At 46.2% G+C, this 26,430-nt stretch overlaps 1 protein-coding gene and 1 pseudogene across 1 annotated transcript; one reads left to right on the top strand and one right to left on the bottom strand.

Moving 5' to 3' along the window:
• Positions 1-26,430, top strand: part of LOC149366200 (uncharacterized) — a 140,831-nt pseudogene that overhangs the window by 77,079 nt on the left and 37,322 nt on the right.
• Positions 6,984-17,899, bottom strand: LOC149366201 (E3 ubiquitin-protein ligase sina-like). The gene is made up of 5 exons (XM_089553830.1): positions 17,781-17,899; positions 11,036-11,316; positions 9,143-9,275; positions 8,165-8,268; positions 6,984-7,611 (listed from the first exon to the last, which is right to left on the bottom strand). The coding sequence occupies exons 2-5, from the start codon at positions 11,238-11,240 to the stop codon at positions 7,244-7,246; spliced, it is 810 nt and encodes a 269-aa protein (XP_089409956.1). The 5' UTR covers positions 11,241-11,316; positions 17,781-17,899; the 3' UTR covers positions 6,984-7,243.

Genomic DNA, 26,430 nt, shown 5'->3' with positions numbered 1-26,430 from the left:
GTGGTGTACAGCTAGCATACTCGGCTACCAACCTAGGGGACAGCGGTTATATGCCACTTTACCACATTTTTTTTTCATGTGCTTTTCTACGTCGCTGCCCTCTCGACCAATCAAGAATTTCCACTTACGCCGAAGCCGAATTTCATCTACGCCGATAAGTCAGTGAAATGAAATATCTGAAGATCGATAGCCTGGTTTTCTTTAGACCATGTTACTTGCAAAAGTATTCGGGCGGCATTTTGTCAATGCGCAAAAAAACTTGTCAGCACTACATCCACCAATTTTGCACTGCTTTCGGGAGGCTTTTAGCATACCTGTTTTCTTATGCAAACAGGTTTTTAATATACCTGTTTTCTTATGCAAACAGGCTTTTAGCATACTCGTAGCATAGCTCGTATGCGATCTGCCACCGTTGTATGCATGTGTTTATTTTATTATTTTGTAATGGCTCTTAGATGAGCCACAGGCATTTTCAAGCTATTTTCTTTAGCTTTTGGCCTGTGGCTCATCCTAAAGACTGTATGTACATTTGTAAAATAAAATGAAGTTTGGTATCTTTAAAAAACAAAAAAAAACAAAAAAACAGGTTTTTAGTATACCTGCTTTCTTATGCAAACAGGCTTTTAGTATACCTGTTTTCTTATGCAAACCGGTTTTTAGTATACCTGTTTTCTTATGCAAACCTGACATTGGTCGCTATCAGGACGAGCAGGTCACCTTTTGAGTTCTGTTTATTTTTCGAAAAATACGTATGCCAGTGTTTAAAAATAGTTTCCGGATCACATATGCTCGTTTAGGTCAGCGTTTCGATCTGTTAGCGACGTAACGCACAGCTGTACGTAAAATCGCAAAGTGAACCTTTCAATGTACTGAACTGATAGGCACATGCAACGGCTGCAGTCGCAGCTTCAGACGGCAGGCATCCGCGCACATTTCAATGCCCTAGTCGTCCTCGAAGATTTCGATAACAATCTCCAACTTCCCGTGATCAGAAGTAAATGGCGCCGGGTCAAAAACGAGGCAGTCCGAATCTGCTCCGACAGCCGTCGAGATGGAATCTTCGATGGAGATTGGCTCGCCCGACCAGCTGATCGAATTGTCCTCATATTCCAGTTCCACTTGGTAGGAGAATTTTTCCGCCTCCTCTGGCCCTCCAATCATCGGTACAACTAGGTGGTTGGCCTTCGTGCTGTCGCTCCTTGGGCTCACCAGAAGGATCAAGAAGTAGTGGCCAAAGCATTGCTGGAACCACAGCTCTCTATTGTCCCAGCCGCCACTGAAGTCTCTTATTTCTAACGGCACCTCTTCGCCTGGGTAGATAAGAAAAGATATGAGAGATATGCGGGTAATGCACGATATGCAAGAAACTACAGTTGCTAGCTGCGTCTTGCAGTGACATCGAAAAGAATGTTTTCTGCAAGAGAAATGCGGGGGACTGTACTCGAGATCTGATATTCACCGGAAAGCGCGTCTGCGCTGCATCGCTGTCGCGGCCGTCGGCGCGCACGGTGATTCGTTGCTCCTCGCCGGCACCCGAGATCACGTGATTTTGCGCCGCTCGCCGCCTTCTCGGAGCAACGATTCCCACAACCGTAAGTCGTCGGGCGAGTTGTATCAGCCTCCCGTCGAGCGCGGCAGCGAGCTTCCAGCCGTAGCAGTCAGGGACAGCCCCTGACGTAGACGGGAGGAAACGGAGCAAGTTTATTGTCAACACTGGGAGAGGGTGGTTGGGAGCGAGGGAGGCTGAGACCTCATAGGAACACCGCTATCTTTCTCTTTTTTCAGCGAAACAGCTAAACGGGCGAGATGGGGTACGTATTGAAAGCTGAAAGATGTTGACGTACTATCAGCAACGAATGAAACGCGAACAAGAAAACTGAGGTGGCAACACAAAAACACCAACTTATTAGCTCCTGTATTGGAAATACAAGCACGGTTGAATAACACTTCTAAAGAAGCGTCTTCATGCCTTCGAAATTGCCTTCGAAGTTAGTATTCACCTTCCGCTGGCTAAGAGCTGCTTATTTCGAAGTGCGTGGTTCAGATGTCTTGTTCGCGTTTCATTTCTTGCTGATAGTACATATTCGGTACAGCGCAAAGACGAAGTCAGCCGCAGAAGAAACACAGGACGCGCGCTAACTCACAACTGAAAGCTTATTCGAAGACAGCAATACAACATATGAAAAATAAAATGGCCAACCAATCGACAACCGTACAAACACAAACCCATGTTGCTACGGAGCATCAAGGCATGTAACCTCACTATCTTGTAATAAAATAGATGGCTTACTAAAACACAGCCTTGTTTTCTTCCTCATGTGGTAAACTTCCATAATCTCACGTGTCCAGCGGGACGGATGCTTGTACAGGACATTGCAATAGTGCAAGGAAAGAAAACAATGTTTGCGTTCACGAACATGTTCAACGAGATTAGTAGAGTTATTAGCGTCGAAGTCATTTCCATGCTCTTTCAAACGTTTATTAATGCATTGCCCGATATACACTTGTTCGCAGGACATTAGGATTTTGTAAACTACCTCTTCTGCGCGTGCCATGTTACTTTGTTTCATGCTTCACAGAAAAGCCGGTGTTCAGAGCGGTTCTCGGGTTGGAAGCGTACCCTCCTTTCCCGCCCTTCAAATCGGTCCCTGCCTTCATCTCTGTGTTTCATCACACAAAGCCAACATATTAGCTCTCTCCTGCAAACAAAAACGACCCAATGCTCCGTTGTGGCTGGGTGAAGGTGCGGTAGTATGGGATGAATAATAAAGGAAAGGTAGGGATTTTCAAGGCCGAAATTTGGCGCATCAGCATGGAGTGAGCATGAATTATTAACACTTTCAAATATAAGCTCGGCGTTCGGTGCACTGCCGCCGATGTTGAATTCACCTCCTGTAAGTTTACTACTTCGCAGCACTCCTCCCGGTTTGAAACAGTAAAGCTAACCGCGCTGAATGGAACGAGCATTTTTTTAATCACCGGCAGAATCACATCGTCAGCCTGCACATATCGTTTTAGTCAAGCCCTATGTCGGCATGCCTGTAGTTTCACAATGCAGTGTCAGCACGGCAGTTATGGTGTATCCCTTGGCGGAAATAAGAAAGTCTACAAGCAACCATCCTCGAAAAAGCCGACATATGTGCCAGTGAGAGCACACGCAGGATGGAGAAGCAATTGCGTAGTCACAGGCCAAGCCACTTCCGGATTGGTTCCAGGATTATCGACTCAAGAAAGCGAAAGACGGCAAGTCATATGAAACACTTACTAGAAAACTTCTACGTAATGCCGTAAGTGATGCCGCTTTCATGCTGCGGCTAGTTTCCAAGAAGCCAAGCATTTTTTTTGCTTATTTTTAATGGCGCCAAACTTAGCAATAGCCAACAAATCATTCCAACCTCTTCTAATATTAGAAATAGCCTTTCAAGCACGACGTTCTTCAGTAATGTGCAGATGCACTTACTGTAGCGGTTACTTCACGTCTTCCATACATACAGCGCACCAATACAGAGCCCCCCATACATAGAGAAAAGCTAGCATCACAGGACTCATTCAGACGCCTGTAGCTTGAATACGAATATTAAGCATCACTATGCTGTCATCTGTCATTCATCCGGGAATCCCGTCAATGTCGAAACGTTTCACTTTTGTGCGACTATCATCACCACCATCATCAGCCTGATTACAGCCACTGCAGGCGAATACCTATCCCCGGTCTGTCCAACTAACCATCTCCTTTGCCAGCTGCGGCCACCCTATCCTCGCAAACTTGTTAATCTTATCCATGAATTTCAAGGTTTGGTTTTTTGTTGTGTTGTTCTAGACTGTTATGCAGGGGTTTTTGGTTGTGATCTTTCTCGCCCTGATCTTTACATTTGGACAATATTATTGTGACTGGTGTTGAACGGACTCTACCAGCTGGCTGACGGTGTCGTTGACTGAAAATAAGATATCTAGATCCTGCTTCATTGTATGTATTTCGGAAAGCTCATTGTTGATTTATGCCTCAAAATTTTTGGCCTTCTTGTTCTTGTTCCGACTTAAGGAATTCTTCCGACCTTCTGGCTAGTGACACGTTTCTGACTGATGAGATGTGACATTTCCATTTATTTTCTGCCTTTTCTCTTTACCCTTCCACTGTCTTGGTCATGTCAAAACAGGAGCCAAGTTGATACACATGTTTACACTCGCAGTATGTCAGGAACTTTTGTTAACGAATGGGCCCTAGTAAGAGCAAACATTACACAGACTGCGGCATTGCAGGAAGTGAGACAAAAATGTTGCACTTCATTACAAGGGGCAACAACAAAGACACCTGGCAGCGCGTACAGCCGTGGCGACGAGCACAGAATTTTCAAGAAAAGTGATTACTGTAAACTCGCGCCAACATGAAAGGTTACATATCAGAAATTACCCAGGTTGGAGATCGCACTCTCATCGCGGATGGGAACTTGTGCAGGCTTGCAGAACGTTCCTTTTACAAGCAGAGAACGACATTATCGTGGCGGCTTCTAGTTCCGACAGATCACATATCACGGCCTAGTATACAATTACGAGCTGTGTATCGCATATAAGCTAAGTACCAAACTACAAGATTTGTCCGCAGGGTTTAAAGGGAATATAGTTGATATCGCCAAGACCGCTGTGGATGAGTTGGCTGGCAGAAACACCATCATCCCAGGTATTTTATTAGCACAACAGCCAGAAAGACATGAACAAAAGCGGAGGAAATAGGACGAGAGAGAGAGAGAGAAAACTTTATTGCAACAGGAATTCAGGGCACGTCCCAGGGTCCCCGCACGACCCCACTTTACTCAAGTGTTTATGTTCCTAAGGTCCATAACACTGGCAGCCCGGCCGATGGCGATGTTCTAAACAGCCGGGTTCCCCGAGCACAGCAGGGTCTCCCAGTCCTCCCAGGTCTTGAGGTTCTCTAGGTCCCGCAGGAGAGTGTCCGGCGGGCTGAGGGAAGGGTTTGGAGGGAAGAAGTGAAGGGTTCTAGGCATAGGGCGCAAGCAGGAGTGGGGAAGGAGGGATGATAGTGGGCTAGGGTGAGGGGTGAGGGGAGAGTGTGTACAAGGAGGTAGAAGAGAAAAGGCAAAAAGGTTCACCGGAACAATAATCAGTTTGCTACTATATACGGGGGGAAAAGAGTGAGGGGATAAAAATTAAAGAGAAAAGGGAGTAGCAGAAAATTGGTCACTATGAAAAGAAAGGTTTCGTTGAAGTCACAGCCTATAGTGCAGGCCAGATGTTCACAAGAAGCGGAGCAGTGCCTTGGAGGCATTTACCGCCGGCAATCGCCGCGGCCAGCGGCCGAGAATCTTCACTTCCGTCAGTGGGCGTGGGTCTAGACGTTCCAGCGCACGGCTGAGAGACTGCCTTTCGGCGCTGTAGGCAGGGCAGTCACAAAGAATGTGAGTGATAGTCTCGTAATAGCCACAGATGGTAACTGCAGGGCTATCAGCCTTACCGATTAAGAAAGAGTAATGGTTTGTGAAAGCAACAATACACCAGAGGCGACACAGCAAAGTTTCTTCACGTCGTGGTAGGCCTGATGGAAGCCGGAGCTTCAGATCTGGGTCCAAGGAATTTAAACGTGATTGGAAAATTGGCCGGAATTCCACGCGGCCAGCGTGACGTCTCAGAAAAATGTGCGCGAAGCCTGCCCGCTGCGTTTGGCATATTCAAAGCAGGCTTAGGAAAGCAAGAAAGCAACGAAACCAAGCGCGTATGGTTGTCCGTGGAATCAAGGTACAGAACTTCGTTGTCACGAAGAAAAAGAGAGGCCTTGGCGGCGCACAATCTTCTTATTTTATTTGTGTATAACGCTTCTCTAGCCTCTCTTGTTCGCTGCACTTGACGACACACAGGAAGATTCGCACTCTGAAAAATACTGAGCTTAGTTAGCATACCGAGTTGAATCCAAAGAATTTTTCTTGTTTGTTTCAGACGTCTGTTTATAAACTGCCCCCTCTGGCCATTGTATACTCGTTCGCAGGGAAGGAGGATTTTGTAAATGACTCCCACAGAGTATTGAAAAAATTTTCCCATTGAGGTGGAGACTATGGTAGAGCATCCGCATCGCATTGAGAGTTGCTGGGTTCTAACCCCATCACCACCGGGTACCCACCAGTTTTCTGATGAATACAAGCCTCTCGGCTCTTCGGGACGAAATGCTTGGAAAGGGGCCTTTGGTCCACCTCGCCTCTCCTTCTCTGGAAAATCTGTCGGCGCGGAACTGAAACCAGTCTTGTGGGATAAAACCCACTGTGGCCCTTTCTTTTTCTCGCAACGTCAGGCAACCGGAAAAATCTGAACTTGCCCAAGACCCCAGTGATACTCTGAAGCTTTCTCTTCAAAACATCCAACGATCGTTTAAAGTAGTGACAGTTGAACCCGTACGTCTGTTGAGCATACGAACAGAGGTTAGAGCATACGAACTGGAGCGTACGTACTTCACCTTGAGATTGGGGTGGGCCAACCTCAACCTTTGTCTGACCTCTAAACCTATGGACCACCTTTTTGTAGCACTCGGCTAAGCACCATGGTTATACTATAGTCTGACCTCTAGGTGAGCTGAAGGTCAAATTTGCACGATCCGCCATTGAAGTCCGATGTCCCGTTGTAAAGCTTTCCCTTCAAAAACAAAGCAGGAGCTTTACTAGGTTGGGAGCTTTACGGCTCCCAACCTTGGGGACAGCGGTTAGATTCCACTTGACCACATTTTGTTTTTTTTCAGCTGCTTTACTACGTCATTACCCTATCTACCAATCAAAATTTTCCAGTCACGCCGACGCCGAGTTTCGCCGACATCGATCTGTCAGTCAAGTGAAATATTTGGAGTTAGATAGTGAGCATGGTCGTTGCAAAAGTATTGAAGCGGCATTTTGTCAATACACAAAAAGAAGTTGTCAGCACTACATCCACAAATTTTACACAGCTTTCGGGAGGTTTCTAAAGGTACGTGATTTCATGTACAAATCTCAATTTGGTCTTGATCAGGAGGAGCAGATCACCTTTTACGTTCTTTTTATTTTCGAACAGTCCATAAAAATATATGTGACATGAAGAATATTTTCCAGGGCGCGTATGCACGTTTAGGTCAGCCTTACAGTCTGTTATCGACGGAACACAGCTGTACGTATAATCGCAGTGTGAATCTTGCAATGTACTCAACTGGTAGGGACAAGCAACGGCTGCAGTTGCAGCTTCAGATGGCAGGCCTCCACGCATATTTCAACGCTTAGTCCTCCTCGGAGATTTTGATAACAATCTCCAGCTTCCCGCGATCGGAAGTAAAGGGAGCAGGGTCGAATATGAGACAGTCCGCATCTGGTCCGACGGCTGTCGAGATAGAATCTTCGATGGAAAGTGGCTCGCCCGACCAGCTGATCGAATGGTCCTCATATTCCAGTTCCACGTGGTAGGTAAACCTTTCCGTCTCCTCTGGCCCCCCAATCATCTGTACAAGTAGATGGGTGGCCTTCGTGCAGTCGCTCCTCGGGCTCACCAGAAGGATCAAGAAGTAGTGTCCAAAGCATTGCTGGAACCACAGCTCTCTGTTGTGCCATCCGCCACTGAAGTCTCGTATTTCTAATGGTACCTCTTCACCTAGGAAGATAAGAAAAGACATGAAAGATATTGAGCTAATGCACGACATGCAAGAAACTATAGTTTCTGACGACGTCTTGCACCGACATCGAAAATAATTTTTTCTGCAACAGCAATGCGCGGGACTGTGCTCGGGATCCTAGCGGCTTTTGGGGAATGTTGTTGACGAAAAAGCTTTTGTGCTTTCGGCGAAGTTGAAGCTATTGCTTTTCCGTATGCCCGTGAAGCACGAGATCAGTAGGTGTACGAATGAATTCTCAGTAACGATCTAGTGCTGAACGGTGCAAAGAGGTTGGCTTCTCGACAATGATTAGATGATTTTTAACCATGGGATCACATTTAGCCAATACAGGCACGAGCGACGCATGGAAAAGAAACGCGCTACTCCAGCGACTTATACAGTAACTGTACTCGGTGACAATTAACTTTAGCAGGAGTTCCATCCAGCCTTTTCCGTGTGTGTCAGCAGATTTTGTGTACGTGAACTACTTCCTTTGGTGTTCGTTGATTGGATAAGCCCGAGCAAGAAATTTGTTGCTTGTGCACGACTTACCGCGGTATAAGTCGACGTCATGTTCTTCTCGGATGTGGGCGACCATACGGCAGAGTGGACCCTTCCACGAGCACTTGGGCCTTACGTATGGGCAGGAACTAGGCCTGTTTCACGCATAGAAAGTGACTAGCATCACCTTGTGATCACACTACGGACGTACTAACGGTACAGTAAACAAATGGATGGATGAATGAAGAATGAAGATAGGGCTGTGCACTTGAGCAATCGTTCCAATCCCATTGATAGCTACTCCCAGGAGCTCAGTACCATTTTCAAATTCCGTGCTGATGTAAACAAAAAACTACGTGTTCCCATTCATTTACCTAGCTTTAAGCTGTGCTTTCCTTGGGGACCTTCAATCCTCACTCCACTCTTGATGCGACTCCCTTAGGATCACAGGTAGCGAATGTTATACGCATATTTCGGATTGAGCAGACCATCTGGGATCTTCCAGGTTTTAATCGCGGCTAGCGTTCCGGATCTGTCCATCAGAGCCCATTTCTCTTACCTCTGCATAGACGGGCGCACTGGTTGTTTTTTTTTCTCCGACCATCCTCTCATGCTTAAGCACAATCAACAGTCTACCTGTTTTAATTTCTGCGTTTATCACTCAAGATGTCTCTTGCATGAAGGCTCGTGTTCCAACTGACGCTATTAATTCTCTCAGCTATTGGTATCGCATGAATAGCGCGACAGAAACACTGGCCGAATCTGGCGATGACAAAGAAACCAAGGGTGCAAAAAAAGTCATTCGATAAGGGCAAATAGGCCCGATGCGGATACCTGCGCTAGCATGGCGTCGATTGTCAGGGGCGGTGGCTTAGGGGCGGTGTCGCGTAAACAGCAGCCAGGTTTCTCGCCTGGTTACCACCGGCTACACCTTGGCAAGTAAGTCACCAGGTGTGCAGGTGAGCAGTGGCGCAGTGGCCCAAGGCAGGGAAGAAAAATAGACCAGACAACAAGGGAAGAAAACTAGACCTGAATCTGCATTTCGTCTCGTGCTTCCTCATTTCATCCCGCGCCATCTGTTCGCGGCAACCTTGGTCCGAGTACTTGCATGAGACGGGAAGCAATGCGACGAGTTCCCCAATCGACGATGCACGGGCATTGCCTGCGAAAAACCATAGAAAAGGCATTACACTTCGCGGTGCGTTAAATCAGCGGAAGCAGTACTAGTTGCGCATTTATATTTACTTTGGTTGCTTTCCCATTGTATACTTAGAATTTTATTTCACCGTTCCCTTTTTTGTTCTGTGCTTCTTGCGCGTTTGGAGCATGGAGTACAGTTAGTGGGTAGTAACGCCGTAGTTGGTTGTGTCGCATCGTGCATTTATGCTCACTTGTTCAGTGGTATTTGGTATAGCGTTGGTTTCCGACACTGTTGTTGCCTTGGTGGACTAATGAGTCTCCATGCATCCTTGAACGTCATTTCGGCGGTGTTTTCTACGAGCAATAGGCAACATCAAGCTGGCGATGCTACTTGAATTGTTGCGTTACTCTTTGATGCGTATGAAAGTACCTTCCGCTTACTCAATTTATATAATACTGGTGTTATAATAACATTGCAATAAGAAAAGAGCCTAATGCATTGGCGTCCTGCCGTCCGCCCAACTTGCCCTCGTCTATGCATAATTTTTTAGGAGTCTGCAAAATTGATCTCATGAAGAACGACTATGCAAAACATACCCATCAATTCTGGGCAAAAAAAAAAATTTTGAGCGCGAAACCATTAATTAACGCAACTTTCTCACTTAATAAAAAAATTTACTATTACAATCAGTACGCATGTCTGCAGATCACCCGACGGCAGTCTTGAAATTTTATTTTCTGTTAACGTTATTGCTATTGTCGAAAGCATGCCGTGTTGGTTTTCTAAGACAGAAATAACTCTTCGATGTAATCCATGAAAACACCCTAAACGAAATAGTTTGCTACATATAAGAAGACTGGACCATTACCTCGAATATTTCCATAGCAGTATCTTGGAATTTACTTTTTTTCAGAATTTTTGTTCGAGAATGTTATACATGTTTATTGCATAGATACCCCCTGTGAGTGCATGCATCTTCTGTGGTACTTCCATTGAAAACAACAAAAGTTAATATTCTTGAGCCATGCGAGGAAGTGCAACAGTGTCTACTTTGAATATCCGATTGTGAGGTGCGCTCCGCGTGTGTGCATTCACCAGGTGCTCGCCGATTTCATCCGTTCGCCAAGAAATACCATACGTGGCGTTGCTATTTGCAGTACCTGTGAGTGTAATTCTCAGCCATTGAGTTCCGAATCTACGCCTATAGGGCTCTGTAGGTTTTTTTTTTTGTTCCACGCCTGTTTGCTTCTTCGTGTTCCTTATCTACCGAGTAATGCATGATTAAACAAAAGTCAGAAAAATGACACTAGCACTCTAGTCGTTTGGTGCTCACTGTGAATTCATTTCTTGCGTAGATGGACACCTAGTGCTTTGAGTATGTGTGCTACGAGAATCATAATAAATAAAACTATTAAAACAGCATATCTTCACCTCTTAACCTCGTGCCGTAGCAGTACGATTATCTCTTTACTGCGCTAGCCTACATCTTCAATTCATTGTTTCTTTGTCAAGTATGCATGGAAGTACTGATTGGTTCCTATTTACAGGCTTATAAGTCTGCTTCGCGGTTCTTGCAGCTATATACATGAGTGTGTCGCTTTCGATGCAGAGTGCACGATCTATATGGCCGTTCGTGTGAATTTTAATTTCCTCGACAAGCGCTGGGAACTTCACGGTCCGAAAGGGCACCATAGTTTTTGGTAGTCTGCCATACCCCAACTCTCGCTTTTACAAGAGTTCGAAAAACCACCCACACAAAGCTCCATGCGGTGACCACTCACCGGCCGATGTGCTGCCCTTGGAAGAGCGTGGGCGCTGCTTGCAGCCAGGAGAGTAGCGCGCTTGAGCGTTTGACTTTCGCTTGCCTTGTGAGGTCGATGGACTCTCCAATGCCCTTGCAAGCCGTGCTACCACACTAACCGGTAATTCTATCATCTTTTCTTTCTTGGGCTTGCGTTCGGGGCTTTCGCTGCACCTCTTGCTCATTGTGCACTTGCTCGGTGCCCTCTTCGGGTGTCAGCGAGCACTGGAGAGGTCCGGAAAATCGTTTACCGGGTGAGAGCTGCAAAGAACAAAAATAAAAAGCATTTCCGGCCACATAGTCCAGGTGACAGGCCCTGCTCTTAACCTTTCTTTATGCTTTTCAGCCTTCTTTAACCGGTCGACGTGAATCAACATGTCGACATATTGACCAACACTGTTTCCACTTCGAGTTATTGATCGATATCCTCTCGCCCTACCATAAGCTTGCCATCCCGGTTAGCTCAATTCGTAGAGCGACTGCCCCGGTGAAGCGGTGGTCCCGGGTTCGAACCCCGGACCAGGAAGAATTTTTCTTTAACTGCGGAGTTTCTGAGAGAGCTGTATAGCTTTCCTTTAAAGCCTTATGGTTGCGCTTAGTGGATGCCAACGAGTAATTACTTCCTTATTGCAGAAATATCATCCAAAACATGGTTGATATAATTAAGAAATTATTTGATACTGTTCGTCCGGCCCTGTTACAAAAGTGCAGCTTAGGGAGATGTTAACAACTACAATTACAGTTACGGTCCTGCCTGTTTTGTGTAAAGTAATTGAGGGCGCCGTAAGCATAAAATCAGAAAACCCCTTTGGAATGTATAGGCGTAGATTCATAAGTATTATGGAGTTAGATATCTAAGAAGAAAAATTAAACAAAGAACCTCTCCTTTGCGTCAAGCATAACGTGCACAAATTTTGCATGCTAAGATTCGTTTTTGATATACTGAAAGCTTTCAAATCAATTTACCTCGACGTTGTATTGAACAAACTGGAAAAAGATGGCCTACATAGCATCGTTCTCAGATAATTTGATAGTTCCTTAAGAAATAGGCTATCACCTGATAGTCTCAACCAAGAAATTCCACCAAAAGTAGAAAGTAAGTAAAAACACCCTTCGAACACACAAGCTCGATTTTGGCAGGAAAAAGCAAAAAAAATCCTAAAGACGAATTAAGATACCAAGTTCCACTTCTTTAATTAGTCTGCCACGTGATTTTTATTTAAATAAAACAATTCACGAAATTAAGGAACGAAGGTAGTAATTGAGAAAACATTTTGCGCCATACACTTTGTCTTTTGACTCTTTTTTGCTACGGTTGTAATAAGTGGCACAAACTCTTTACCGTACTCTTGAGTCAACCTTTGTTTTGTCGGTTACATATTTGCATCCAGAACATAAGAGTTTTGCTTGGGTGTTGAATGTATGTGCCTGTTTGTACTTATCTGCGTTGCATGAAAGTCCGTTAAAGGCGAACTATGCACTTTCACTATGGGACTGTATGTTAAAGCTATCTTTATTTTCTATTTATATTCTTGCCAGAACAGTGCACGGAGGGATACGCGTGCGCAACCCGAATCATTTAGCTTCCGTTTGGTTTTTTTCAGTGACTAGACACTGGAAGAGAGTCCAAAACAAGCACCAGACAGCTTCTCGTTCTACGACTAGTTCATTTTAACCGAACAGTGAATGTAGGCACCTGGGTTTGTGTCAGATACTGTACAGTTACGCAAAGGTTCCTTTTAACCGGAAAAATCTTGAATCAAATAGTATATAATCGCATACATTTATTTCAGATAAAGATTCTCGCAAAGCATTACATCGGTTACAGCAGTTCTTGTGCAATGAAAATTATACATTTTTAGTGCTTGATGAAGTTTGAACATAATTAAAGAAAACCTTCTTTCTACGCGTATTGAGTCGCTTTTCTATATAAAGGCTTTGCACGCGCCACGCAAAAGCTATTATTTAATAGCCTCACACATGTTTTATACTAACGCAGGTACTCCTCAAAGTGAAGAAACACTGTAGAAGGTAATGAAAGCGACAGAGCGCTAGAATTGCCTTTAGAATTCAAATGAATGTAAAGTGCTTTAAACCAGCCAGATTTATTGACGTTGTTTGAATTGGGCTCCAGTGAACGGTCAATTGTTCCTAAACTTTTCCCCCCGGACTACACAGCTGTGTTAGCCAAGTCTCGGCAACTCTTAAAAAAATCAAACAATTTTAGGCATTTTTAAAATTTTTATACCTCCTTCACGAAACAAAGAAAATGGGGCATTAAAAGTAGTACAATGGATAGCGATTATAGGTTTTTTTTCTGTTTTCAACCCATTTCAGCCGGTTCTAACACCTCCGGACCGTCTCGAACCCAAATGGAATGTTTCTCCGGAGCATTCCCGTGCTCGCGAACCCTTGAGGGAACCAAGCAACATTCCGTTTTTACCCCCTACTGGCAGCAGACAGGAGAGCTCTGCTAGAGAATCCTGCCCGGCCCGAAAACGCGTTAGGAAATAAACATAAAAGTACGAGCCGGCGCCCACAAACTGATGTAACAAAACACGAGTTTCGCTCCGTTAACGGTATAGATATTCGAGAGTTTTAGTATAGCGCATGTAGACATATGCAAAGGCATAGCGAACGCTATAAAATAGCGCCATTCGTACTGCGCATGCGCAAACGCTATTTCAAACCGAGGTATAACGTACTTTCGCATTACGTACGAATTTAGCGTGCGTGCTCTTGCGTACTCCAGGAAAAAAAAGCGTTGTCAACATGGCAGCGTCGCCCGCTTCGGGGGGAAATTGTCATTGTTATTAGATTTTTAGGCATATCATTGCCCTTAAATGTAACCTGTGTAACCATGAAATCTAATGTGTAACCTTGTTTTGCCTCTCTTGCCGACAGCAGAACGAATGAGTGATAAACTTGCCCTATTTTGGATTCTGTGTAACCATTCCGCATTTCCTCACCCTAACAAAACACCGCCGACTGTGGATTAGCTTGATATGGATTTTTACGCCAAGGTAGTCATAACCTTGCCACAAGTAGCCGCTTCGGCGGTCAGCTGGCCCACGACCGGTCGTGGCTGGCCCGTCGCAGTGTTCGCAGCACGAGTTGGTGCTGAAATCATCGGAGGCGGTCCTGAGTATCTGTTGTTCCAGCCCACCGTTTATAAAGCTTTTTTAGTTTAAAAATTTCACCTCCCAAAGCGGCCGTGATTTGCGCCCAGCCGCTGAGATGGCGCTGCAGTCGAAGTTTGTGACACGCTCGACGCTAGCAGAGAAAGATAGCTAGCTAGCCACGCTGCGGTGCAGCAACGTTGCTGACGCTCCGGTAGTCGTGGGCATTTGCGTCGCGTTTTCTTGTTATCAAGTGATCTTGTCGTTATGAGTTAGTGTTTGAGTACTACGCTTCAGCAGCCTTCGTTGTGTGGTCGGGTGCGGACGCTCATGATGTGGACCCAACCTGCAAGCTGCCGAATGTTCTCGAACGCCAGGTTTCAGATTTTTTTTTGCTGTCAGAGGCTAGGCGGTGTGAGTCATTTATCTTCTTTAGAACGTGCTAGGAGTGGTAACCAAATGCCAACGTGTTTCGTGCCGGGATGTACCAGCTGGTACCGGCGCAACACAGAGAAGAGGCACTTCTTTTCCCCGCCGACCGATCCAATTCTCTTTACAAAATGGTCGAGAGCGATACCCCGTGCAGACAAAGTGTCGGGGAAAATATGCAAAGTGTGCGACGCCCACTTCCAAGAAGGAGATATTGTGAAGTCACATAAGCATGTAATAAACGAAGAAGTGATTGAAATCGAGCGCGGTGTATCGTCTCTAAGGAGTGATGCAATTACTACCATATTTCCTGATCTCCCGCTGTACTTCTCCTCAAATCGTAAACGGCGAAAATCTCCGAAGAAGAGAGCAACCGTATCGAGAAACGCAGTGGCAATGCAGAGCGAAGCTGCAGAAGATATCGAGCGAAAGCAAACAGAGCCCGTGCAAGTCAGCTGTTTGCATGTTAATGAGCTGGTAGAGAAGAGCGCTTCTTTGAGGTTACCTCGTAAGTGGAGATCGGCAGCTCTTGAAAATGAATATGTTCACGATCACAGATTGTTTTTTACGAGGCAGGATTGGAGGCTGATGTATATTCAGTACCCAAGAGTGTCGTAGTTCGCGAAGACATTGCGGAGACGAATCGTGGGCACCAGTCATCGTCAAGTCTCCACAAATATATTCGGCTGGACGCACTCAGCCAGGCTGGGATGGAACAGCGCTTCGCCGGCCTTGCAGTTAAGCAGCCATGAAAATCCAGTCTGCGCGTGCTTGGCAGGCGCACTGGGACAGTCGTCGTCTTCGGCTGCCGGACCACGATGGCACGCTGCAACATGAGTTATGTCGTATCTGCCCGCAGAAAACTGGTGCCGACGCTGCCCATGGATTTGGCAATCACTTCGTTAGAAGACGTAGAGGCAATTGTGCAGGTTGTACCAACTATGCAATCCTGTCATGGTTGCACCTCTAGCAGGGGAGGAACTGTATACCACAAGCAGTGCAGAGTTCAGACTAAGGCAGAAAAAGGAGTCTGTATAAAGTGTGCGAAAATGACGAAGGACCTCAAAAGAAGAAGTGGACTGAAAGCCAAGAAAAAGGTGTGCCTTGCAGCACCTGTTTTCAGGAAGAGGCTCATTCTTGCCGCTGCAGCTCGGGAGCAAAAGAAGAAGGAAATTAGCCAACTAAGTGGTAAACTGAAGAAAGCGTTTTCAACCAGTCTGGGTGAAGTGTGTGAGGAGTTTTAATGAACTACAATATGCTAATTGAACTCCTCTAAACACGTGTGTGTGATTTTGTTTTATTCTATAAGTATTTACCAGAGGCAGCAGAAAAAGTCAGCATGATATCTATCGGGCAGCTCTTTATATGTGCCTTGAAAACTAAGAAGTCGCTTTATGGAACCTCTCGAGTCAAGTCTGGAGGGTTCTTCTAATCTTTAATAAAATCGAGGCAGACGTTCAGGCTTTGAAACTTCAATTATTGTTCAATCTTGTCTTTCTCAATTTCGCATTTGGAAAGCAAGAGTAAAAATCGTTCAAGCGCAATGCGATGGAAACGCCGCATTCTACAGACGCACGAAAGCGACTATTCTGGCCAAGACGAAACGTAATCACTGATGCCCATCTTTTTCTAAAGCACTGGTCGCTTCTACGCACACGTAGTTTAACTCCTTAAACCTACGAAGCGCAGATAATGACTCCACGAAGCGTGAGCAATGTCTTCGGTTCAACGCCGTGCGGGAGGACAGCGGAACGGTACGCGTCTGCAGCAGACGACGCACTTCCTTGGCGCAAACTTCGACAGCAGCGCCGCGGTGGCGGGCGCGGCGGCGGGCCGCATGCTCCGTGTTGTTGGGACAACAGACGCGCGCCTATTCTTCACACTTTCCTCTCATCTTTTAACTCTCCTCTATCTGCATGTGGCAGTGGTGGTGGCTCGGCGAGCCAGTCGTCAGGCCGGTGCACTTTCATTTTCACCCTTGTCTCAGTCGCAACAACAACATGGTCGCAGTGCTCGTAGCACGGCTCATTTGGGGACGCCATGCAACCGGCTATCTACGTGATGTGACTTCGACAAGCTCGGGCAATGTCTTGGCTAAGCGCGAAAAATGTGACACAAAATGTTTTTATATTGTAACACCAGATGGCGCCACTGCGGCCTTATCTACCGCTGCGTTCGGGTTGTACGGTAAGCAAAAAGTGTTCTTGCGATTTCCACAGTTACGACTTAAGTGAAACAGCGCAAAATAAGAAGCGGTTGGTTTGGTTTGTTGGGGTTTAAAGTCCCAAAGCGACTCAGGCTATGACGGTCGCCGTACTGAAGGGCTCCGGAAATTTCGGCCAGCTGGGGTTCTTTAACGTGCACTGACATCGCACAGCAGACGGCCCTCTACAATTTCGCCTCCATCGAAATTCGGCCGCCGCGGCCGGGAGCGAGCTCGCATCATTCGGGCCAGCAGCCGAGCGCCGTAACCGCTGAGCAACCGCGGCGGGCCAAACGTTGCGAACAGTTGATCGACTGTTCTTATATTCGCTTCGCTGAACGAACCAAATACGGCCAGTTTGAAATTATTCGAAACGAATGGACTACGTTTTAAAGTTTTCGAATAGTTTTCAAATACGCTAAGTGCTAAATTTTTGCTAAATAAATAACATACGTAAGCGCTCACACCCATCACTAAAAGCCTCTGTTATGTCACGACATCCCGCCAGCATCCTTCTGCGGGCGCAAAACCCTTTCCACTTCGAGTGAGCGTTCTTTTTGGGCACACCATTCCGCATATCGAATTTTTTCAGCCCGTCCCTTCCATAGAAGACTATAGGCGCCGTTTGTACAGGATCGTCCGGAAAAATGAATTCCGAAACTTTACGACAAAGTTCGCTCATAGAGAGCAACTTCCTTCCCCTTTTTTACGCCGGCCACTGAAATCCGCTCGTGAAGAGCAGTGTACGCAGTTAAAACAATTCTGTAGAACTCGACACTAAGTATCATGTTGCAAGTACTAATAGAAAAACTGTCCGGGATTCAACTTAAGCCTCGAAAGGCCTACGTCTGTTCTGAGACAAGGTCCCTCTGGCTTACCCGTTGACGCCGTCGGGCGGTATGCAGCTTGTGGATTTTCACCGGTTTATACTTGTGTGCAGGATATGATAATATTTAAAATATTTCCTCACTTACCCGAAGGTCCCGCAGGCACACACGTATTACTAGTAGGCGGTAATACAGAAACCCGATTCCGCCGCTACGTCGCCTCCTGTTGGAAAGAAATGACCGTTACGGCGACGACCCGTCGTGATTCTCGCTATCACAAGCCACTGCGTCACGTTCCCATCGCAACAATGTTATCAGATAAGTATCACTCCACGTTCCTGTGCAGCGCCCCTTTATTCAGGAGGAGGAAAACCGAAACTACTTCTGTCTCCGCTGCATCGACGAACTTCCTTACAATAGGTGGACTGATAAAGAACGGGAAGTTTTTAAAGGAGCCGAGGTATCTTTATCTCTTATCAGTTGTGGACATGCGTGGCCATTACAACAGCTGCGCTTACTTGCGCGTCTTTCATGAGCTCCGTCCGTGGCGTTATCTTTGGAGCTGGCACTTGCTTCACGCAAAATGCCTTTTTGGCATCGTGTTCTTTTATCTCTTAGTAGTATTGGTGAGGGAAAGACAGCTAAGATGGTATTTGGTATTTTGCTCATGACCTTCTAAATCACTTGGCGTGATATGAGATCTGCATGGGGGCGTCACGGCTTTTATGCAGTTTCTGCTTTTCATATCCTCTCATTTTATTTACTGTTCTTTGGTAGGCGCCTTTAGGAACATCAAAACACTTTTTGGCACCTGCACTGTTTGCGTCTCTCTAGAGTTTTTATTTGTTTTCTTCCCACTAGTTGGCGTTGTTCTCTTTTTCTTTCTTTCGTTCAGACTATCCTAGAGAACAGGTAAACACGGCTTGAGCTTTCGAGCGAGCTGTAAAATCATTATATTTACTTTCCTTTAGTCCCACCAGTCCATCATAACGTCTCATTTTCTCGACACGTAGACGGCTACTAGAATAACTTTATCTTAATCTTGGTTTGGCTTGTTGGGATTTAACGTCCCAAAGCGACTCAGGCTATGAGGGACGCCTTAGTGGAGGGCTCCGGAAGTTTCGACCACCTGGGATTTATTAACGTGCACTGAGATAGCACAGTACACGGGCCTTTATCATTTCGCCTCCATCGAAACTCGACCGCCGCAGCAAGGATCGAACCCGCGTTTTTAGGGCCAGCAGCCGAGAGCCATAACCACTGAGCCACCGCGGCAGCGAAGAACTAGATGGATCAAGTAGACTAAAGGAATTCATTGGCTTCTGGAGTCCTTTAAAAACAAAATAGAATTAAATCGGCCATAAATGGAGATTCCAGCGGTGTTACGCGATAAAAGTTACGAATTTCTTCTACTACGCAAGGGTGCATGGTCTTTTGGTAGGCAATAAGCACTTGCACGAAGAAATACAGCATGAAGTTCATTCGTTCTAGGGAATAGGAATGTTTTATGCCATACTCTTCGCTATGAGAAAGTGAAGATACCGCATCAGTTGCAAGCTGGTTACCTTGAGTGTACGGAAACCTTCCCCTGACCAGACTACGGAAACTTAGCGGCGGTACTGCTCACTCTGCTAGGGAGCTGAAGTATGCTCTACTTCTACACGTATTATACACATCTATCGACGATGGCATGCTTAACACGATCGCTGGAGCGCGTGGCTGAGTTATTACGGCCAGCGGAGAGAAGCTGACGTTTTCACGGAGTGAAGCTTATGCCCGCTGGGAAGCATTCTCCAGCGGAGCGATAGGCAGCGCGCGAGCATGTATTGTTATTCAAGATGGCAGCCTCTTTTGTACATCTAAAACGCAACACTTACCAAATAATTAACTAGAAACACAGAATCTACGTTTACTAAACAGTTTGAGCGCATTATTAGCCGGTCTAATTGATATTCTTTTTACTGTAACTCCAATTGTGACCCGATAGGTGGAGCAGCAGGGCAAGCGACCGTACTCCCCACGAGAAGACGGGCGATCCGCCTGGCTAAAACTCTTTTCTCGCGCGCCTCTCCGCTGGTGCATCCGCTGGCATGCTTCGCCCCGTTGGCAGAAAAAACGCTCAACTGAAGCTGTCCGCCTCCTAGCGCTGGACGCTTCGTCCGACGCCCCGCTGCATGGTGTGCTTGCGGCGGCTCACGGTGGTGGATGCACCTGGTGCCTCCCATTCTTGTCGGCCATCGGCGGAAGTTCTGCACGAAAGACGAAGGCAACGCGGTCCCGTGTTTCCTGTAATATAGCTTTTGCCTGTACACCAAAGTACGCAGTAAAAAATGGCAGTATCTCTCCCCTCCCCTCCAGCCGGCTAGTCCGCTACGGACTGTTGTCTAACAGAAAATCTTGCAGAGCTCTCGACTATGACGTTTATCACATTGCAATCATTCAGATTTATCACATGAGTGTATCATTAATTCGTTGCAAAATAGTGCGCATTATCACAAAAGTCGTGACGGCAGTCCTCCAGACAAGGGATATATGAGAGGGCTCCCAAAAGTAGCAGTTTATTGGCTTCACTCTCGCCCACAAAGAACTAAATGACACGGTGGCGGCGTCAGCAACAAGTGTTCTCTGTGGTCGTTCAAAAGAATGCCTGCCGCTCTCAATTTAAAACTGGCAAGTAATCGTCGACATGAGCCGGCAAAGCAAGTACCATAATGTGGGTGCACTCGCGACTGGCTGCGATCATTCGAGAGGAGTCTGGGCGCATCTCGTTTCAGAAACAAAAATGAAAGCAGAGTGCCGGTGGCTTCGAGCGAGAACAGACAAGGAATACAAAGATTTCAGGCAGTGTATAAGCCAAAAGCCCTCTCAGTAGCTGCGCTTATTTACAACGGAGGCCAAATAGGAAAAGCCTACGCTCCGAGATTTTGGGTCAGGGTAAAGACAGGTGGTTGTCGTTAACTTTGCGATGCCATACCCTACCATATGGCCAGTGTCACAACCCAAATAAAAATCGTAAAACGTAAAAGTCCAACGCCCCCCCCCCCCCTCCATCCGTCAAAATTAAAATCGACATGCGTATTAAAATCTAAACAGCACGTACATTGCATATGTCCAAAATGGATAAAAACTTCGCACGAAATACAGCGCTGGTCCTTTGGTTAAAGAATGGCATGCAAGGCAGGCACAGTTGTCTGACCAGTCCGTCAGCCACTGTAACACAACTATTACAAAAGGTTTCTTCTCGTAGGGCGTTGCTTTTTTTATACACAGGGCGATTAGGGAGCTAAGACGATACAATAGATAACAACCTAAGGCCTAATGGCGGCTCCTTGCTCGTTAGGAAAGCGGGCACTGACAGCTCTTATCGCCAGTGGATGCACCGGACATTTAGGGCAGAGAAGAACTGTACCAGTTGAAGGACTGTCGTTCGTCCTCATCTGAATCGGCTGTCGGGTCGACACCCTCTGCAGCATTCACCGCATTTTCAAAGCCAACGACGCTTTGATCGACCTCTGACGTCACTGGCCGCCACTTTCCACCGCCTTGTAGCACCACGGCGTCACACTGACTGTCCACCCTGTTGAGGACGTCCAACGTAAAGAGGTCCACTCGGATATCTTGGACGAGGACCAGACCGCTGCAGACGGGACAGCGCCAGGGAGGGCACAGAGTGCACTCGTTGACGCTCAAGTAGGCGTAGGCGTCGAAGCACTGCACGTGACGGCAGGACACCCCTCGGCTAGGTACCTTCATCCTGCTTTTCTTCAACGGGCAGAGTAAAGACACCTGCATCCAGGAAAGGAAAGACAACGATACGTCCACTTGAATGCATAACCAAAAGCAATCACATAGGCTCAAAGTAGTGTAAGTATTCTCTAATTATTCTCTAATTGTTCTCAAATTATTCTCAAATTATTCTCAAATTATTCTCAAATTATTCTCAAATTATTCTCGATTTATTCTCGATTTATTCTCGATTTATTCTCGATTTATTCTCGATTTATTCTCGATTTATTCTCTAAGTATTCTCTAAGTATTCTCTAAGTATTCTCTAAGTTTTTTTCTATGTATTGTCTAAGTATTGTCTAAGTATTGTCTAAGTATTGTCTAAGTATTGTCTAAGTTTTCATTAAGTATTCTCCAATTATTCTCTAAATACTCTCGAAATACTCTCTAAATATTCTCTAAATATTCTCTAAATATTCTCTAAATATTCTCTAAATATTCTCTAAATATTCTCTAAATATTCTCTAAATATTCTCTAAATATTCTCTAAATATTCTTGGTGCAGTCTATGTGTAGTCCATGTGCAGTCTATGTGCAGTCACATATGCGACAAGTGACGGGAATAATGCATTCCAGCCGGAAACCCGTTATTTACTTCTGCTTTCGCAAGAGAGCTGAACCAGAAAATGCTTGGAGGCTGGGAAGACAGTACTGATGGATTCTCTGGTTTGACTTGTCTCGAACATCACCTCCTCCACTATCCTGCGCCTATACCGGGGCACTGGCGTATAGTTTGTAGCGATGAGATTCATTATCTCCTCTATTGCGCCTTTCTGTGCTATCGTCCGCAATAAGCTACGTCGCCGGCAAGCCGCGACAAATCACAGACGGCAAAAAAAAACACACAACACTTAAAAACGAAGGTCTTATACGGGATAATGAATGTCCTAGGCAATCTGCCATCATCATGACGTGATCTGCGAACGTAAAGATATTGTGTACGGAATGATTGATCAAAAAACAAGTAAAGGACTACTGAAATTATTCGCATCCTCATAAAATAGCTCACAGTAAAACAGCCCGGGCGATTATAATGTTTGATGGGACTATATAATGGTTTAACGTTTAATATTTCCACTATTCATGAACTCAATCATGAACATATGCATCCTTGCGCCTACGGAAATTAGGGAATCACAACCTCTTTGTGCATGTGTTTCGTTCTGTGATTCTCGGTGGCTTCCCTCACAACATCTGCGAAACTACGAGCGTCCTCTACTGAATAACGAATAAATGTCTGTAACCAAAGAATGAACAAGTTGCTATCATAGTAATAAAGAATCTTCCAAACGAAGCCATCCTTGACACTTATTAAAAAACCGCACTTACCACACTTTCGATAGGCAGCGTTCCCAAAACTTGTTGAGGAAGACAAAACGCGCAGATACAATAAGAGAGCCACCACTTGACTCTGCATGAGTTTATTTACATAGTTTAAGCTGCACTGAGACAGTTCTACACATTCTTTATAAGCCATAGATCGCCAAATGTCGCTTACCGCAATAAACCACATGAGTCTGGTACGGTAGTACGCATTACCACTTCAAGGGGTCACATTAAGGGACTGAATTTGGGAAGCTCAAAAATTAATTTCTCAGAAGCCGAAGTGGACTGGTGGGTAGGACCTGGTGGGTAGGACCGGTTGTGTTTCAATTGCGGTGCAGGCTCCTGTGTCATCACAGAATAGCACCGGCATTTCCTTCGATTCGTTCCTTGAACTCTAACAGGCTAACCTAGAATCGATAATGGCATCACGGAGTGAGCGGAGCTATGTGCAAAAGTGCGAGGTTTGTATAGGCTCCAAAGGCGCGGCACACCTGTGTGACTCGTACCTGGCGAGCTTTGGTAGGAAGGTAAATGATGCCCTGAACGGCGACCGCGTTCTTATCATATGCAGGTGTGTCGGTTTCCACGTCCTTACAAAGTCCGAGTTGAACAGCCCTAATGACGAATGCATAGAAGAGGTGTTTATGGATCTAGAGGTGGAATGCCTCGAAATGCCTTTCACCTTCGACGTCCCTGAAAAGCAGTCAATCAAGTGCCTCGACTTATCTACTGAGCTGGCATGCGTATTGGCATTTTAAAAGTGGGTCTGGCAAAGGTCGACTTCCCAATAACTATTCGTACTCTAAAGCAGTGAGACGGGCTCTGGCAAAGCACAGTCCTGGGGTCGGAATTAGAGAGCTGTGTGCACAAGGCAGCTATGAGCTCCAGCAAACAGATACGCAAACTGAAACATGCAGGCTTCTCGACCACCTTGAGGCTGACGTCAGCGAAACAGTGCTAGAAAAGTTCAAATGTCAGCACAAGTGACAGAAACACCAGACGGCGCCAGACACATTAACCAAATCAGTTCCTGCGTGGTGGTGCCGTGCAACCACAGCATCACGAACTTGAAAAAAAGGCCTCGGCGTCAGAGTAAGTGCTGTGCCCCTAATAGGGGTTACTCGGTTTGGCTCCAAGTCAACAGAGCAGTGTTCGTGGCACTTGCTCGATAAAATACGGAAACCGATTCTGCGCCTACGAAGAGGGCATCATGCACAAGATACCGTACTCTTGCGCGCGATACTGCATCGGCCAAACTGGCCGATTTGATAATGGTGGAGCCGGAGAACACCTGCCGTCACTCAAAGGGGCCCCCATCTAGAAACAATTCCCTGCATTATCGGGACCTGTAAATGCAAAGTAAAAGTCAGGTAGGCCACGGTGATTGGAAAAACTAGAGACAGGCTGGGGTGAGATTAAGCCGGGAGAGGCGATAGATTATGATGGACAAACTTGCATCGATATGCCTTCAATCAATCTGACAACAGAAAAGGAATTATTGCGCAGAGCATAGACGCAGAAGTTATGCTTCAGCACATCTAAGGAAGAACACAAGAAATTACGTCACGTGACCCATATATATGTTGCCCTTCCTGCGAGTAAAGTTTTTGATAGCGTCAGCGTTGTTCTTCGTCTTTCAGGTCTTTCTGTCCATTCTCGTGCTCACGCCACTTAAGCTATGACTTTGCGTGACCGTACAACGTTTGTTCGAAAGTGATAGTAATATGGCCAGCTACTGTGAACGCAGCGACCAAACAGAGAAATGATTGACACTAAATAAGGTATCACAATCCCCCCAAACAGCCTGTGCCTGTTCATCAGTCGGCATCAAACATGAATAACGGGATTATTGAGGCATGCAAATAAAGTAACGCGCAGTTACGAGGAGGCATGCGGCTTGTAACAGCACTAAAGTTCGTGGAAGCCAGAGTCTTTTTTTATGAGTCATCAAAGCTCAAGTCCAGTATGTCGATTCAATTCTGCAATCATTCCGATGATACCAGTACAAAAAGCCAAACTATTCACACTTCCGCGTCACTTTATTTGGTGTTAAAACCAGTTGCGTGTGCGGCTCCCGTTGTAGCTTCGCGTATTATGATGCCACCTCATTCTAGTCGTTTTAACTTTGTCAGGGACTGCTGCCTTAGGGGTGAAATTATGCGTACTACTTCCAAAAATTCACTTAACCTACCCTTATGTGCTCTGTTTAGTTTACAGAGAAAAGGTTTTCCCGTCCGTATGCCTTCCGCGACCTTATCTTAAGTGTCCGCCCAGAGCATCTATTAGGCATCTTAAAGGCAATAAATGTCGCAACTAGTGGCCACAAATATTGCAAGTCGCTGCTGTATTTTTAAGCATTAGGACAACGGTAACTGGAAAAAGCATGAATACGTCTGGTAAACAGATTGCGCAAATTAATTTCTCCTGCTTAAAACGTAAAGAGGAAGGCGTACAGTTCGGTGCAGAATTTTATGCGAGTCGAAAGTCCTGAATTCAAAGATAATTTTGCAGCCTCGGAGCGAGAAACTGGAGTTAAGTGGTCGACGCCTCTGGTCGCAGGACTAATGCACTGCTCTTTAAGCTGTTTTCCTCATGCACGCCTTGAAATGAATTGCGCTTACGTACCACGGTCCTGCATGCCATAATATGTGCGCTTCATGTATTGGACGGTCGTAAACATACCTGCAAGTCCTTCGCGATGATGTCTCCAGCCTGGGCACCGTTCCATATGAGAAGGGCCTCCGTGTACGCCCGGATATGCGCGTAAGTGGAGTTTTGGTTGGTCGATAGTAGCAACTCGTCTTCCGAGATCTTCTCAACTTCGTCGACGTGGACCGTGACCTGCCTCGGGAAGAGCTCGCTCCAGAAGCCGAAGCAGTTCCCGCCTGGTCGCGTCAGCAGAGGCGTGATGTTCACTATTGTGAAAGGAACGTAATGGAAAGTGTCGTCGTTGATCCTCATGGCAGCCCCGAAGCTGTCGAGAGAAGACCGTGGCGTACTAAGCTCGAAGTGGACGAGCACTAGAGTCGGATGATCGCCGCCCCTCGCAGCGGGAGCCACTCCGGCGTAGCATACGATGGCAGGGTTTTGAGTCGAAGGGACTGCATTAAGCGAGAGATGGTTGACGGAGCGGTAGAAGGGCTGCAGAGGAAGCATTGTACCGGACCAGTGCCTCGAATGTAATGCTTCGTGGCCGTACGGAAACGCTGTATTCAAGATAGGCTCGTAACTGTCTCCGGAAATAGGTGGTGAAACTCATTCGTTCTTTTGGTTTCAATTCTGTTGTCATTTGCACGGAATCTTATCAATTTCTGTTTTGCCACTTTGTGCGAGTGACGGGAAGAACGCCTCCTGGTGCGGCGAGCGTACTTCCGAATTATCAAAACCACACACGGGTGATAACTGGAAGCTTGCCGGTGCTGCACGTGGCTGATTTGAAGTTCTGTCATCGATATTTGCAAATGATAAGGACGTCAACAGGCTTAATGGCACATACCCACAGCGGTGGTTGGCCAGGCTGCATAGCGCGCAGCGGTATCCTCTATGCCTTATTTTATCATCACAGCCACCTGTGTGCGCGTCGCTTCGACGGCCGACTTGTTTCTCAGGTAAAAAATTCCGGATTCCGTACCCCGATTGGGTGAATCAATTTACTACCCCAACAAACGTCGACAAGAGGCCTGCG

Source organism: Amblyomma mixtum, chromosome 1, assembly GCF_055824585.1.
Source record: "Amblyomma mixtum isolate Tamu chromosome 1, ASM5582458v1, whole genome shotgun sequence".
Classification (NCBI taxonomy): domain Eukaryota; kingdom Metazoa; phylum Arthropoda; class Arachnida; order Ixodida; family Ixodidae; genus Amblyomma; species Amblyomma mixtum.
The sequence above is the reverse complement of the archived record's forward strand: the minus strand, read 5'-3'. Positions and strand labels throughout refer to the sequence as shown.

Bases quoted from the DNA above. Each gene is read 5' to 3' on its own strand.
- LOC149366201 (XM_089553830.1), bottom strand. From the start codon at position 11,240: ATGAGCAAGAGGTGCAGCGAAAGCCCCGAACGCAAGCCCAAGAAAGAA. The intron at 9,276-11,035 runs GTGAGTGGTCAC...GGTTTTTCGCAG, and splicing joins CAAGGGCAGCACATCGGCCG to GCAATGCCCGTGCATCGTCG. The intron at 8,269-9,142 runs GTCTAGTTTTCT...TGCGTGAAACAG, and splicing joins GAGACGAAATGCAGATTCAG to GCCTAGTTCCTGCCCATACG.